This window comes from Culex quinquefasciatus, chromosome 1 (assembly GCF_015732765.1).
Source record: "Culex quinquefasciatus strain JHB chromosome 1, VPISU_Cqui_1.0_pri_paternal, whole genome shotgun sequence".
Lineage (NCBI taxonomy): Eukaryota > Metazoa > Arthropoda > Insecta > Diptera > Culicidae > Culex > Culex quinquefasciatus.
Genome location: NC_051861.1, coordinates 76,160,176 through 76,177,339, shown reverse-complemented (window position 1 = coordinate 76,177,339; position 17,164 = coordinate 76,160,176). Strand labels below are relative to the sequence as shown.

Below are 17,164 nucleotides of genomic sequence, written 5' to 3'. Positions count from 1 at the left end.
TCAGAATTTTTATATTGGCGGGATGACGAGATAGCGAACACCATTCTGAGCAACTTTGCTAAAGGGCACAAAGCTCTATCTTCAAACGGGAAGTTTCTAGAGCTATTTTTGTAATTTAGGTTGAGGTGTTTATGAAAAAATGAGTTTTTTTTTAATTTATCAACTCAGGCTTATGTCGTAGCGAGTTGGTGTCTTCTAGACATTTGAAGAACTTTTTAAAGCACACATTTAACTTCCAAGAGAGCGAAAATCGGACCTTTTAAACGAAAGTTATAGCCAAAATACGACGAAAAAGACGCCATTTCGAAATGTGAATAACTCGAAAAGGTGGTGGAGTTTGACCTCGCTCTTCAAAGCATCTGAAAGTACACATTCTAGAGTACATTTGCTGAAATTATCTCGGAGGTCTTTTTTGTTTAACTCATTTATTCTTAATTTAAAAATGAGCATTTTTAAATCGTTTTTTCCCCATAACTTTTGATAGAATTGACCAATATTCGATTTCCATGAACAAAAATGTTCATTTTGACAATTTCTACAATTGTCTAGAAGGGCTCAAAAATGTACAAAATGATCTAGTGGTCGTAAAAGAAGAAACAAGTTTTTACTGAAATATTTCAGGAATAAATTTAATTATTTTGTTGATTCCTGAAATATTTCAGTAAAAACTTGTTTCTTCTTTTACAACCACTAGATCATTTTGTACATTTTTGAGCCCTTCTAGACAATTGTAGAGCTTGTCAAAATGAACAGTTTTGTTCATGGAAATCGAATTTTGGTCAATTCTATCAAAAGTTATGGGCGAACAAAGAAATTAAAACACCCAAGCGCTATCTCGTCATCCCGCCAATATAAAAATTTTGAACCACCCTAAAATTTGGACCACCCTAATGTCCACCATACCAAAATATGTCCCTATTGACCCTGATCATTTGTCCCGAAGACACTCTAAATCTTAACGTGTGACCGCTATCAATTTTGTCACGCTAGATTTCGGTTTCGGACCACTGTGGATTGGAGAGAGTTGTCGAGTGAGTTACGAGAAACGATTGGATTTTTGGAATTAGACAAACAGTTATTTTGTGATTTGAAACGTTTGTACATATAATGATTTTCTATGTAAAAAAAAAATGCCTCATAATCTCCTGGATTTCTGTGACAAACGCGAATCATCTCATGAAATAACGTCAACAGGGGTGACATTGGGTCTGGGGGTGAGATTGGGTCATACAAATTTCGGCATTTTTGTATGACCCAATTTCACCTCCCAGACCCAATATCACCCCTGTTGACGGTAGCAAAAAACTTTAGGCAACCTAGTGTTGTTTTTTTATTGATAATCGCACTATTACTTCCTGAGATATTGGCTTTTTCATTAATACTTAATTGCTTGCATCGAACAAAACTAATTTCTATACTAGGATTTTTCAAGATTTTTTTTTGTTAAAATGAACCACTGAATGGAAGTCGAAAATTGGTGATTTTTTTCAGTTCGGCTCAAAAGTCCTTTTAAAACAAGAAATATGCAAAAAAAATAAAAAGCGGATTTTTGTCAATCAAAGTAACTTATCGACAGTTTAAACAATGAAATAGCGACATTTGGAACCCCAAATCGAGTCAAATGCTGTCGTGTTGTTCAGTTTTTGAGGTGGTCTTTTTCTGAAAAGGTTCATTTTTATGGGGCAAGATTGCAGCCTCACCACAGTGATGAAGGCAAAACAAATTGGCTGATTTTAAGAAGAGTTTATTCTATTTTGTCACATTGGGTTTTCGCTGTGAATAATCACAATAATTTAAATTTACGAGCAATTATTGAGTTCCATACATAAGTTTTACAGCGGTATAATTGAACATGTATGTAACTCTTTCGACCTGTTTCTGCTCATTAAATCGTTTCGCATCATACATAGCTAAAAATTAGCCTTCAATAAACCGCGAACCAGCTCGTTAAATGCAAAGCACAGTCAGGTATTGATTTTGGTGTTTTTTTTTCTTGCCCACACCGCCAATATAATAAAAATAATAACGCCTAATGGCAAACGAAAATTACATCACCTCGGTATGCGGCTGCGTCTGGAGGGAAATTTTTGTACCAACACGTGTTTTAATAATTCAAAAGTTGCAAAAACAAGCCTTTCTGTGTCTTAGGAACATATTCGAGCTAAGGGTGTGAAATTCTTTGTCGAAGTTTTGTTTAAGTAAAGTTCAAAGACCTTCTCGGTATATTTTTATGAAACCAATAACCAAGCTAATAATCGTTTTTTTGCATTTTTAGCTTCAACGAGGAGCGGCAACATGGTGCTTTCTTCTGCTAACTATACTGACACTTTGTGCCATCGGAAGCCATAATGGCGGCGCGTTGGCAGCAGAGAACAACCAGCGAGTCGTATGCTACTACACAAACTGGTCCGTGTACCGGCCGGGTACGGCCAAGTTCAACCCGCAGAATATCAACCCGTACCTGTGCACGCATTTGATCTATTCCTTCGGTGGCTTTACCAAGGAGAACACCCTCAAGCCATATGACAAGTATCAGGACATTGAGCAAGGTGAGTGTTTGCGGGTTTCGGGCTTCGATAAGGATCATCTTGATAAAATCTACATTTTTCTACAGGCGGTTTTGCCAAGTTCACCGGCCTGAAGACTTACAACAAGAACCTGAAGACGATGCTGGCCATCGGCGGATGGAACGAGGGTTCGTCGAGATTTTCTCCACTGGTAGCGGACGCTGAACGGAGGTCACAGTTCGTGAAAAACTCGATCAAATTCCTGCGACAGAATCACTTTGATGGGCTAGATCTCGACTGGGAGTACCCGGCGTTCCGGGATGGATCAAAGCCAAAGGATCGCGAAAATTACGCTCAACTGGTGCAGGAACTTCGCGAGGAGTTCGATCGGGAGTCGTCGAAAACGGGACGACCAAGGTCTGCACACAGTATACCTGATTTGGAAATCGGAATATTTTATGTATGATTCTTTTTCTCACAGGCTTCTGCTGACCATGGCCGTACCGGCTGGTATCGAATACATTGATAAGGGCTACGACGTTGCCAAGCTGAACAAGTACCTGGATTGGTTCAATCTGCTGACGTACGATTACCACAGTGCTTACGAACCGGCAGTCAACCATCACTCGCCGCTGTACCCTCTGGAGGAACCTTCCGAGTACAATTTTGACTCTGAACTGAACATTGTAACTAGACGAGAGATCTTGGCAATGAATCGGCTTGCTACTAATGTTCTTTTTAAAACTTCAATATTCATAGGATCACAGCATCAAGTTCTACCTGAACGCCGGAGCAGATCGGGAAAAGCTTGTTCTGGGAATCCCCACGTATGGTCGCTCGTACACCCTCTACAATCCGGACGCCACGGAGATCGGTTCCCCCGCGGACGGGCCCGGAGAGCAAGGTGATGCCACCCGCGAGAAGGGTTACCTGGCGTATTATGAAATTTGCACAGCCGTTAAAGACGACCCCGAGTGGACCGTTGTACAGCCAAATCCGAACGCCATGGGACCGTACGCATACAAGGGCAACCAGTGGGTGGGATACGACGACGAGGAAATCGCCCGTAAGAAGGCCAAATACGTGGCGGAGAACGGTCTGGGAGGTATCATGTTCTGGTCGATCGACAACGATGATTTCCGTGGAACGTGCCATGGGCGACCGTACCCGATCATTGAGGCGGCCAAGGAAACACTGCTTGCTAGCACTGAGTGAGTATATATTCGATAATTTGTTATTTTCCGTTCAAAACGAAATTATGATATGATTATGATTGTTCAACCTTGGACCCTTAAAGTACCAATCGACTTCAACTCATTGCACCGATTCCGGAAGGAACCGGCTCTAAAAAATTGTTTGTCAAAAATATCTCAATCAAGCTTTAAAATAATTAACAGCACTAAGGAACCCCCAGAAAAAAAATTGAGCCTGATCGGAGAACTTTTTTTTCGGTTTCGGCTCTTTTCAAATGGAATTGCTGTGTAGCGAAAGTTCAAACATTTAAATTGCAATCTTTAAGACCCTAACATATATAACAGCAACAGAAGAGTAAATTTATCTGAAAAAAATGTTCTACATATTTTGCTCAATTTACTAAACATTCCATCTTTCCCCCCAACTCAGCGTTGGCGCCAATGACATTGCGGCTCCTAGCCGTCCCCGGAAGCCATCGCGATCGCGCAGCCGACCGGCCACCAGCAGCAGCACCAACAGCAGAAACCGGCTTACGACCGATAACAACAACGAGATCAAGTCGTCCTTCAAGAGCGCCGCAGCCCGCAAGAATGCCCGCCCGACGCCACGTGCCACCACTACAACTAGTACAAGTACAACGACGTCCAGTTCGCTATACATTGGAGGACGTACCACGACACCACAGCCACCGACAACGCCGGATCCGGGAGCAGGTTCGTCGACCTCCAGGGTTTGTTTTTGAAGGTTATTGATAAACTTTTTTGTTTTGTTTTTTTTTTTTTAGACTTCAAGTGTACCGACGAAGGTTTCTTCCCGCATCCGCGAGACTGCAAAAAGTACTTCTGGTGTTTGGACGCCCCAGCCTTGGGTCTGGTAGCGCATCAATTCACGTGTCCTTCGGGGCTCGTGTTCAACAAGTTGGCGGATTCGTGTGATTACGCTCGCAACGTGGCCTGCTCGAAGACGGAACCTACGACGACGACGACTTCAACAACCACTAGCACAACCACCACCACGACCACAACGACACCGAGGTCCCGCGTTACGGCGGCCACCAGCCGGAACAGTTTCTTCAACCGTGCTCTGACAACTACCACGACCACTGAACCACCGATTGAGTTCGACTATTCGGAAGAGGTTCAAGATGAAGTCCAGCCGGAGGAAGATCCAAAGGTGATCAAGGAACTGATCGCACTGATCAAAAAGGTGGGTGGCATTGAAGAACTTGAACGTCAACTGCAGGCCCAGGAAGATGGATCGATTGTACTGAAAGGCAACCAAGCGGATCAAGTCTCAACAACTCCGTCGACTATTAGCAAGAGCTTGTACGAGCGAGTGCTGAGCAGAGCAGGAAACAATCTGCAAAAGTTCCGACCGGCGTTGACCTTCACACAGACGGACAAGTCAGGTGCAACGGAGAACAAGTACTCTTCGGTTGTACGTAACGGAAACGCGTTCACCAACAGTCGGGTTGCGCCACAGAACGACGGCATCGAACAGCTGCCCGAGTTCGAAGGAGTTTTCAAGGAACGACCAAAGTACGTCACCCTTAACCGAGCCCGCCCGACAAAGGCAAGTTCCGAGGACGATGCGGATGAGCGTTACGACGATGATGGAATTGAGGAGGAAGAAAACCAACCATCGACCTCCACCGCCAGACGACCAACGACGAGTCCAAAGTATGTGAGCATACAGCGCCAGCGACCGTCTACCACCGCCGACAGTGTCGAAGATGACGAAGAGGAGGACGAGGAGGTGGCTTCGAGTCCGGTGCAGTACAGTAGCGTGAACAGGAACAGGTTCCGTCAGACGACGACCACCACCGAAGAGAGTGTCGATGAGGTTGAACGGGTGCCTAGCAGGTATGATGAATGTTCCGTTTCAGCAGAAGTGTATGACCTCTTTATAGAGGATCAATATCAAGTTGTGGAGCTTGTCCAACTTGATATTAATCGATAAACTATTTGCTATGCTAAACCAAAAGCTGTTCTAATTGTTGTATTTTTCTTTTAGATACAATACCATCGAACGCCGCCGAGCTACCGTGCAGTACAATCGGCTGCAGGAAGGCGAGAAAGATGATGTAGGCACTGATTCGTCACTATTGGTACCCTCTACAGATTATCAAACCATTTACACTACATCGTCCACTACCGATGCACCAGAACAGTTCATCACGTACAGTACACGACAGTATGCTAACGTAGAACGTAGCGGCGGCACAACCGAGGCTTCGCCCTCGCCGGTGCTACGGATCTGCCGCAGACTGTTCCCACCACAACCACAACAACAACCACTACTGGCAACATTGTACAGTACCTCAATACAGACTTACAGACGGAACTTCCCGACCGGGATGGGCCGGCAGACACTTTTTCAGAACTAGATTTAAGTAAGCCTTCGACTGTGGACGCCGACGGCCTGACAACGGATGACGCCGTGACGGTAGATTTTAGCAAGAACGAACCGACCTCCGAGGTAACCACCATACTAAACCTAGGTGAGAGTGTTACTGGTAGTAGTGTTAGCGAGTTGGAATCGAGTGTTCTAGTTACTAGTGTTGGTTCTAATGGTGTTAGAGTTAATCCAAGCCTACAGGACAATGAGGACCGTTTCCTGCAGTCAACCGCGCAACCGTTCACGACATTTAACGGTAACGATGGCCCATTCACGACCACCGTAACTCCATCTACATCCACCTTTGTTAGCTCAACTAGCGAAAAACTGTTCAGTACTAACGATGACCAGCTTAACTCAATTTACAAATTCCCACCAAGAACTAGGAAAACCACCACTACCACTAGTCCCCTAGAGGTTGTCACTAATAAACAAGACTCTGATAGTCAAATAACCTCAACTCAAACTGCTACCCAACGCCCTTACGGCGGAGCAGTACGACGTACGCGACCAACGCGTCGTCCTGTGACCACCACCAGCGCTACAACGACGACGACGGCGCCGGAAGAATCGACTACCCTTCGCTCGGTTAAGGTGAGTTTCGCAAACAACCAAAGATTAGAATATACAGCAAGACGAAGAGTCGGTGTTGCTGGCACGTCTGCTGTCGCGAATCCTAGCAGTAGCAGCAGCAACGAAGTTCTGGGCGCTTCTAGCGACTTCGGCAGCAGCGAGCCGAGTCCACGGCCGTCAACACGTATACGAGGTTCTCGTGGGCGTGTTCGGTTCGGATCTTCTACTGAATCAACATCAAGTTCGATTTCTACCGAAGGGCCACAGGCCACTGGCGTCACTCTGCAGTCGTCACGTCGCCAACCCTCGGATTCTTTTGCACGCAATCGTTTCTCTTTGAACCGTGCTTCCAGCCGTGTGCCGGAAGTACCTAGTAGTACCACCGAACGAATCACCACCCCGGAGCAGCCAGTTGTTGAGCAATCAACAGCTAGGGCTTCATTGAGGCGAGTGAACTTTAACTTGTACAATGGTAGATCCAGCGTTGAACCACGCTCTACCACCACTACCGAGGAACCGGAAATCGAAACGGACTCGCCAGTGATTAATCTGCAGGTCAAATCACACACCGGAATCGACGAAGACCTGTTTAAGACGCAAGAACGTATTCTGCTCACCCTAGGAACGGCGCTCCAGTACGGATTCAGCAACCGGAACGAACTAAACGCACGTCGCATTCAAGACAGTGAACCAAAGATCACCAAAGGAACTGTGGTCGATACACCAATTACAAATATCGCACAAGAACGACCGACGGCGGTGCGTAGTCGGACGCAGGACACGATCGATAACCGCCTAGCCGAAGATGTCAACGAAATGGCAACGGAGCGAGATTTGCCAACATCTGAACGTACCGAAACTACCGTTACTGAGTACACTACGGTATACAACGTCAATACAGCCGAAGTTGAAACAACGACTCCCGGCCAACGCAAATTCCTCAGCACGCTCAGAAGTCGTGCCAGTTCTCCACAATCGACCACGGAATCGAGCGATACCACTCTAAAGGTAGTTGTTTCAGAGGTCAACACCAACAAAACTTTCATCCCGGGACGATCACGCCCTACCCGTCCGGGACGCTTCCGTACGTCAACAGTTAGCCTTCCAGAAGCCGTTAACGAAGCTGTAAATGAAGCTTCTACCCTTAGATCCAAGTTCCCATCCCGCAAGATTGTCGTAACGCCTACCCCGAACGCAATCGTAAACGATGAGGCCGACAAACCATCCCGCAGACCGTCTCCATTTGCCAGACGTACGCGTCCAACGCCATCAACAACATCAAGTGCACCAGCGGTCGTAGATAACGAAAACGATGAGATCACCGAAAAAACTCCGGGCATTTCGACGACCGTCACCAGACGTCGTCTGGGCGTACGCCGACGACCTATTGTTGGACCATCGACAACGGAACGAGTTGCGGCTGAAACCCCACGAGCTTCGCCACTTACCCGACGACAGCGCCTGCAGATTGGTCGCTCAACCACAACCACTACGGAACTTCCCACTACGGCTGGTCGATCGGCAACCACAACGACTCAAGAACCCTTCACAGCTGAGCCAACCTATCCGGATAGCGCGGTCGGAAACTCCGATTTTACTACCGTAATTTCCGATGTTTCCAACGAAATCGAATCCACGTTTATCACAAACGAAGTGCTAAGTAGCGACAACCTGCTTCGCCAGGAAATTCCAGATTCGCGGGAAGCGAACGATTCGGAAGAAACTACAGAACTGCTGTCCACGATTGTCACCGCTGAACCATCGACCGAAGCAAGCATCAATAAGCTTACCACGACACGTAAATTCACCACGACAAACTCGAGACGACCGTCGCTGGCGATCCAGCAGCGTTTCAACGACAACCAGCAAATTGAGTCAGAAGTCGTGCCTAGTCGTAGCCCAGCACGATCGTTTGGAGCGGCACGGAAGAAGTTTGGCGTTTCAACCACCACAACGGAGAACCCGGAAGTTTCGACGGTGAAGAAGTTCATTTCGTCTCGCAACAAGAATCGGCCATCGTTCTCCGTTGCGCGTGCACGAACTACATCAACTACTGAAGAACCGACTGGACAATCGGTAGATCAAGAGCAGGAGCAACCTGCCAGTTCAACCGCAAAGTCGTTCTTACCGTCTCGCCGCAGACCGGCATTAAACCTTGCGGCACGATCTACGACATCGGCTCCGGCTAACTCGGATGATGGCGAAAGCTCCTCTAGCAGAACACTAACGCCGACTCGGAAGCGACCAGCTTTCTCGGCAAGCCGAACTCCACGGCCACAGTCATTCGAAGATTCGTTCGATAAGGGTACAAATACGGTAGTGAAACCGACAACTGATCGGAACCGAAGTTCGGTACTGTTGCCACGCAGACCGAATCTGTTTGCTAGAACAACAACGACTACTACGGAAGCATACACGGACTTTGAAACGGATGATAAAACAACGCTAGAGGAGGAAACTAGCGCCGAACGGTACGGTGCGAGTACCCGCGGATATAGCGATATTCGACGACCATCGTCGTCAGAGGAACGAGATGGTGTTACGAACAGGTTCAGTGGGGAGATTGAGGACGATGAAAATGAGATTCAGCGGCAAGGTAAACGTCTATTCGGCCCGGTTGGAAGTGGAAACAATAACGTAGATGATGAGAACCAGGGTGGCCGATCGCGGGAACGAACCTCGGCTGAGGTTGCTACCGGTTTCAGACGGCCTGGGCCGAGAATTGTCGGATCAGGAGGATCGAGAACGGCTCCGGCAAGCAATACGCGATTCATATTCAAGAACAATCAGCCTCTGGAAGGATCAACGACAACGGCTAGAGCAATAACGACAAGATCGAGAAGGCCGTTTGGCAACGTTGGTGGATACAAACCAAGCAGTAATGGAACGGCTGCAAGTGTCACGTCTAGCGGAAGTGTAACTACGGCTAGGCCACGATTCACACTAACAACCAGGAAGCCAGTTTTCGGAAGACAGCGCTCTACCACCGCACCAGGAGCATCCGGAGATGTTGAAGAGAAGGTTGTAGCACAGCGGGTCAACAACGATTCACAGCAGGGAGCTTCTCCAACGAGACGGTATCAGCCACGCAAGCCACCGACGAGAAAGTCGAACTTTACCACAATTTCACTGCCCGTTGGCAACAGCCGCACGCGAACGAACCTTTCGTCGTTGTTTAACCGTAACCCGGCAGTAGTACTAACAACCACCGAACAAGCTTCGGATCTAATCCAACCCGAGACGACACTACCGAGTGTAGAATCACAAACTCCGGTTATACTCTCGGTGCTGCCAGTAAAGCAGAAATCACCATCACAGCCAACATCAACACCCACCACACTCGATACAGAGAATGAGATCGAGAACACCACGTCATACGAAGATACAATCAATACAGTCAGAACTACAACCGAATACTACACAGCATCCGATGAAACTCTGTACACCACACTCAATACGGCAGACACAATTTACACCATAAATGATAATATCGATATTGATGATGTCAATATATTGCAGGAACGTAGTAGAACATCCACCACCACCGTCCGACCAACGACGCTCTATCACGTGTTCTCAATTGATAAAGAAAGCGAGACGATGCCGTCGTCCACAGAGATCTATCGCACGGAAGAGCAAGAGATTGAACTGCCATCGACGAACAAAACGCAAGACAAATTGGTCGAGATTCACCGAGTGGTGGAGATCTACACGAAGAATACCAGCAATCCGGACGAGTTCCCGGTCATGCAAAAGCTGGGTGAAATTAACCGCAAGATCATAATTCGGCTGGTGGAACCGAAGAACAAAACGGAAACCGATCCGAAGGAAAAGGAGAGCAAAACACACGTATTCGCCGACAGCATTTTCAACGAAGAAACGTCGACAATTTCGCTGGAGGGATTGTTCGATCCGGACAAGGATGAAAAAACGGCACGAACCGAGCTTCAGACGACTGAACTGTACTTTGACGACGACGCTACGACTGTAGCACCACGGGTGGAAATTGAACGAATTTCAAGCGCAGACTTTGTAGCAACAGAACGCGAGCGTGAGGAGTTGGTGACAATAACGCCCTTCATTGCGGAAACGGAACGCTATACTCAGGTAACTACTTCATCCGTTAAGCCGGATACGGAACGAAGCATAGATTTCGAAGAGAGTACCGCCCATGAAGAGGAAGACGAAGAAACGGAAGATTACACCGAAGAGTTGCCCACGACAGTGCCGGTTCAGGCCTTAGCACCGACCACGACAACTACAACGACGACAACGGAAGCGCCAACAACCACACCTTTGACGGAGGCTCCAGCCTCATCGACGACGCAAATTGTCCACAAGTACACGATTCCGGCCGAGTTTTCGTTCCAGGAGCCGTCTGACGAACCCACCACTACAACTACAACTCAGTCGACAACAACAACAACCACAACAACAACGACGACGACGACAACTCCGGAACCGGAAACGTCAACTACCACGACTACGGAAGCGCCTACTACCAGCACTACTGAGCGGGTGAGACCAGTGATAGTTTCGACTACGGAAACGCTCCGGAAGAAGTACTCCAAACGACCCAAAACGACAGTCTTCCGACCTCAGCTAGACTTTGTTTACACGAACGAAAACTCAAGCGAGGACGAACCGGCCATCGCAACTGAACAGGTAACGGAACCGCTTCCGAGCACTTCCACCCAACGGGTACAAAACAACAATAGAAAGTATGTTCCTTCGTTGACACTACGCGCCAACTCCGGTGAAGGTCCTTCGTCGCACCGAAAGTCCAAGGACATTCAGGTTGTGCCTCTGCCAAAGGCAGCTGCTTCCAAGGCCACAACGATTAAGCCGTCGCCGAAAACGACAACACGGTCCACAACAACCACCACGACTACCACGACCGAAGCTCCGGTAACGAAGGTGGACTTTAACATCAAGTACGTGGTTCCGGTGCTAAAGCCCGAGTTTGACGCGGCCGAGCTCAAGATTGAGAGCAAGAATGACAAGTATAGCGTTCCGCTGTCCTCGCTGTATCATCCGGACTTTATCACCCGTGCGGTGTCCGGTGAGACGCGCCAGGAACGACAGTTCTCGCCTGTGTACCGACCCGAGCTGGACAATGACGAGCTGACGCGGGCGCTCACCAGCGACCCGGATCCGGTGGCGCTGGAAGCGGCCAGCTTGGATCGCGAGATTCTTGGCGATCTCAGCAGTAACGACAACGGCGAAAGCGAAGAACAACGGATCACCGAGCCGCGTAGCATACCGGCGTACTTCTTCCGGCGAGCTGGCGAGGTCAGTTAATTAGCGAACTCTCGTACGCGCGCGCTGGTTCAAGAAGGAGCTTTGTGTGATTAATTCCACGTCGAAGGCAAGTCCGGACCCCGCCGGACCAGGTTTACGAACTGGCCTGAACAAAAACGCATTTCCTTCCCCTTGCTAGCTAGCAACAACCAATTTTGTCTGTTTTTATGTGTATTAATCCCCAGGAACAACGAGATGCCATAGAAAATAACTAATTTATTGTTGTTTCCTTTTATTTTAACCGTACTTGGTTTCCACCCCATCCCGTATCCAACATATCCTAAACATTATCTGCTTTTGTGTCATGTGTTTTTCCTCTATTTTGAGCGTGTGGTCCATGTGTGAGTGGTATTTATTCTAACATCAATCCCCACCAACTCATGGAGGGGTACAAAAAACATGGTGAAAGTCATTTTTTTCAGAATTGAGCACAATGTGGTGAACATGACTCAGTTGACAGTTTGTGACCTTCTACTTTGTTTACCTTGAAACGTCAAACTTAACCAAGGTAGGCAAAGTAACAAGGTAACAGAAGCATTTTCACCACACTGCGCAACGGTGTCCCGCATAGATGTAAGAGTTCCGCGGCAGCAAACTACGATACGCTGCTGCAGGTTGGTGGTGTTGATGCATGCCTCACGTTCCGTAAGGAAACATAACCTCACACCTGATGCACTCTCACTACCGTCGTCAAAGCGGATGCACGTGTTGATGTTTTCTCTACACCATTTTTTTTCCTAATAACCAATCAATCTACTCTCAATTGTGTATCATTCACCAAAACTGTATGAAACTATATTTTACTGCACAAAATGATGACTCTGAAAAGCATGTGAACCAACACGATGGATTTAGGCTAAGATCAAAAGTAACGCTAGTCTATAAGTAATTCGGCGAAGAGAAACGTAAGCGCATGGCACGAAATCTATTTATTCTGAAAAAAGATAGTTTAACTGCTGACATAATACTCTAAATTTATACTGTTCCAAAGACTTGCAAAAAGGGGACAGTGTAAACCTGTGTCTGTTTTATTCTCTACGATAGGTAATTTTTAATATCAAGTTAGAAGTTAGATTTGTAGGGATAGCAACAGTTTTAAACACATCTTGGATATGAGTATTGGTAAATAATCGCAACTGACAAATTGTTTCTTTTAAAACAGAGAGAAACACGTCGAAGAAACGACATCGTTTGTGTAAATAACATTTATTAGAATTTAGGAGAAACTGCCAACGTTTGAACCACAAACACACAAAACAAACAGTAATTTGTACATAGTAATAGTTAGTAACTTAAACTGGCATTGACAGAGATCGCACACCGAGAAGAAGAGGCGAACAACATCCAGAATATATACGCTGTTAGCACTGTTTTGTATGAAAAACACTGGAACAAGCAATCGAAAAATTAAAACACACCTTTTTTTCTTTAGATCAGCCACAATTTCATACACACAAAACCATATTACTGAAACAGTGAAACTTTTCATACACACAACATTTACATACTAGAACATCATAAAAACCATCAAAGAATTATCTCATTTTTACACCACAAAAAAAACATCAAATGGGAAGTCGTCCACGAAAAGAACGCCAACTGTAAGTAGTATTTCTTTTTTACTTAAAAATTTTGAATCTGAGTGACAAAATCATGGGGACCAATTTTCTTCCATACACGAGGTTGAGGTTATGTCATAGAGGAAGCTGATGCTGGAAAGTTGTGATCATTTTTCTTTCTGATTTTGGACTAGATTTGAACAGTTTTGGTGTTCTTTTTGCAACCAAGTTAAATGCGAAAATACAACAAGAATCAACTATGGTCCCTATTTCTTCCCTTGGATGAATTTGTCAGTGAGGAGTTAAAATTGCGAAACATTTTTCCGTTGCGAAACTTACTTTTTGCAATTCCGTCGTGAAACTACTTACTTTTCCTGTCATTCTTGAACGACGAAATAGCTTACTTTGCTGTACCAAAAATAACAGAATCGAATAGCAACACTTTTCAGCACTTGTTTAGAAAAGTAACACTTTTCAACATTTTTTTGATTCAAACGATTTATTGACAAAATACATGAAAATTCGACTTAAAATTTCAATCAATGGGTGTTTTTCGAAATTGCAAAAAATGTTGTACTCGTTGCAAAACTTGATTTTTTCAGCACTCGTCGTATTTATCCAACTCGGTGAACCTCGTTGGATAAATGTACGACTCGTGCTGAAAAAATCCTCTTTCTGCAACTTGTTGCATAAACTACTATTTGTTTTCATTCTCTAATGATGAAACGGCCTACTCTTTATTACCAGAAATATTTCTTAGCCGCAAGTAACATTCAAGTGGTGAACAATTTCACTGAAAAAATCCAATGAAAAAATTCCAATGTTTTCCAGAATTACAAACAAACACTGTAATCAACTCGTTGCAAAACATGACTTATTAGCACTCGTCGTACTTATCCGACTTGGTAACGTCGTTGGATAAATGTGTCACTCGTGCTAAAAAAAATCCCTTTACAACTTTTTGCATACCCTATTATTTTATTTTCTAGACCTTTAAAGCTAACCATGCCAACCATGTGGTATGCGAACGATGAAGTTGACTTTATAGCTGTCGGCCCCCATTGCTAGTACCAACCACTAGTGTTTTCCTTTTATCTACAAGGACTTCGCCGCCCTGGGCTCCTAAGTGTATGAAAATATGGCACGGAACGACGGCGCCGAATACCCATATTTACACAAAGAATTTTAGAGCGCCCGCCGCGGGATTCGAACCGGCGACCTCTGGTTTGTGAATCCAGTGCGCTGTCCGATTGATTTACACGAGCGGGTATGCAATGACATTTATATCATATAATCAATTAAAAAAAATGAATTATATGTCTACACTACATATTTAAAGAAAATTTCTTAACAAATTAGGGATTATTCCAAGAAGACGACACAGTAAGCTGACACGCATAAACCATAATAAGCGCATTCAGTGTTTCAAATTATGCTAATTACATGGTTAATTTTCAAAAAATTAAACAGCGCCACACTAAACTCATCGCAGTGAAATTTAATTGTTTAACTTGTCTCACCTTGCGATTTACGACCCAATTTTTCTAATGTGGGAACACTGAAATGACATAACACGACCCAAATCAGCATCGAGCTTATGATAATCTAAGCAGCCCTAATGGTTGTACTTGGCCCGATTACAAGTGGTTTGCTGGACAAACTAACTTAAATGCAGGCCAACAACGTGACCAAAATCGTAAAACATTGTCGTGTAAAAGGCTCACCCAAAGTGGTTTTGAACTTGTCTGTGTTGAGATTATAATTTTTGTATGCAACTGCATTATCCACTTCATCAAATCGATCGTCAGCTACAAGGTTGCACTTTATGGTAATTTATCATGTTTTAACGGTTAAACCTAGGCAAAATGATGATGCCTGTCATTGAGCAACAGGTTAATCTTCTTGTCTTACGTGCGCTTCAGAAAGTGATAGTGGATCACCTTGAGGTGATCGTTCACTTTTAGCAGGAAGAGCATTGCTGATTTATTGTGCGCCACAAATCATGTCAGTTTGTTGAGAGAAATTTTTCATTCAAATTTCAGGAATGCTTTAAAATTATACTTCGGTGGATTTCTGTTCCATTTGACTGTTGAAACAAACATTTAATTATGAGGCTCACAAATGGTGCGAACCAATGGGTTGAAAGTTTTGAATCTTGAAAATATGATGCAATTTGTGGCAAAAGACGATAATAATGAAGCACCTTGCAAAAAGCATATCATTAGTTGCAGATTAACCTTCGACAAATGTGAGAAAACCAATTACAATTCACCCGGCAAAAAGAGTAGGTTTGGTTTGAAATCTCCATTACATATTGGGCATACAACTTATGGCTGAACCATAGGTTAATTAGGTACCTTGTCGACTGCACAGCCCTTAGATTGCATTGCCGGCAAAAGGAGGTGTCGAAACCATTGCAAGCAAACTTTTCCAGCTGGTATACATACATTATGCAGATGCAGATGTGTTGTGTTAGCTAAACAATCCCTTTTTCGAGTGGTTCTTCTTGACGACACTGTCCCGAGCAAGTGCAACCGAGCCAGGTTGAATGCTGGTAGTCGCTCGAATTTCACATTTTTGTTATGGTTGACTTCCATTTGCGATTGTTTCTTCTTTGAGCGTATCAGCAGCATACATTGCTGCTGTTGGAAATCTTTAAATTGGTTCGGATGTTGCTGTTATTTCTTCATTTTGTTACAAATCAAAAGTAAACATTATAATTACTTATTTAACTTTTAAAAGATAACTTCAACTCAAGACGAAAACAGAAATATAAGCAGACTAGCATACCATACACAAGATTAGCGTTTTCATAATCTTATTATGTTCACAAAAATATGTTTATTATGCGATTTTTATTTTTGTTATAGAAATGAACCAAATCGGTTTACATTTAACAATTTGAATGATACTAAGAATCAAAATCAGATCAGTTTTTTAAATTTTCTTACTGTACATTGTTAGTTTGTGTCGTGAGACCTTCTAAAAACTGTCGACTTTGAACAACTTTTACAAAAGTATAATTTTTAAGAAAGATGGCTTTCGCGTGTTAAACCACTTAAAATCCATGTTAGAAATCCATCTCCTGTTGCATCTACTAAAGCTCATATTTGAGTTTTGGGCTCAGTAAGGGAGAGTAGGGAGACTCGATCCCTGGACTGTACCTCATCAGTGATTGGGGGGAAAAGATATACAACTTTTTGCAAAGTAGTGCGTAACTGACTAAAAATCAGTGTCCAAAACAAATAAAAACCTAAAATTTGTGTACATATTGAGTTTTTTTAAATGAAATTTTCCACTTATTTTCGATAAAATTATACAGTCGTATTTTAACTGTTTGGAATCAAAAAATAAGAAATACTTTGATTTAATTAGAAACATTTTTTAAATGATTATTACAAATCCTGACAATTGAAAAAGTTTGGAAACAAAAAAAACTATTTCAATCGAAAATCCTTATCAACTGAAGTTAAGTGAATGTTTAAGGTGAATGGGTCCACCAATTTCTGGGAATTCCTGTCATCACTCTTAAATATCTGCACCAAAATATTTCGGTTCTACCCTTCTTGAAGGCATTGAAGGAATTTTTGTTCTAAATTAAATATATCTTCAAGTTTTTCATGAATTTGTGAT

General features: G+C 44.3%; 1 protein-coding gene across 1 annotated transcript; it reads left to right on the top strand.

The window, feature by feature from the left end:
• The first annotated feature begins 2,275 nt into the window (after positions 1-2,275).
• LOC6044973 (mucin-5AC) lies at positions 2,276-13,368 on the top strand. The gene is given in 8 exon segments (XM_038250064.1): positions 2,276-2,549; positions 2,615-2,924; positions 2,989-3,193; positions 3,267-3,718; positions 4,131-4,414; positions 4,486-5,563; positions 5,715-5,941; positions 5,944-13,368. Coding segments are annotated over 7 exon segments (8,532 nt in total). The 5' UTR covers positions 2,276-2,549; positions 2,615-2,667; the 3' UTR covers positions 11,973-13,368.
• Positions 13,369-17,164: the final 3,796 nt, after the last annotated feature.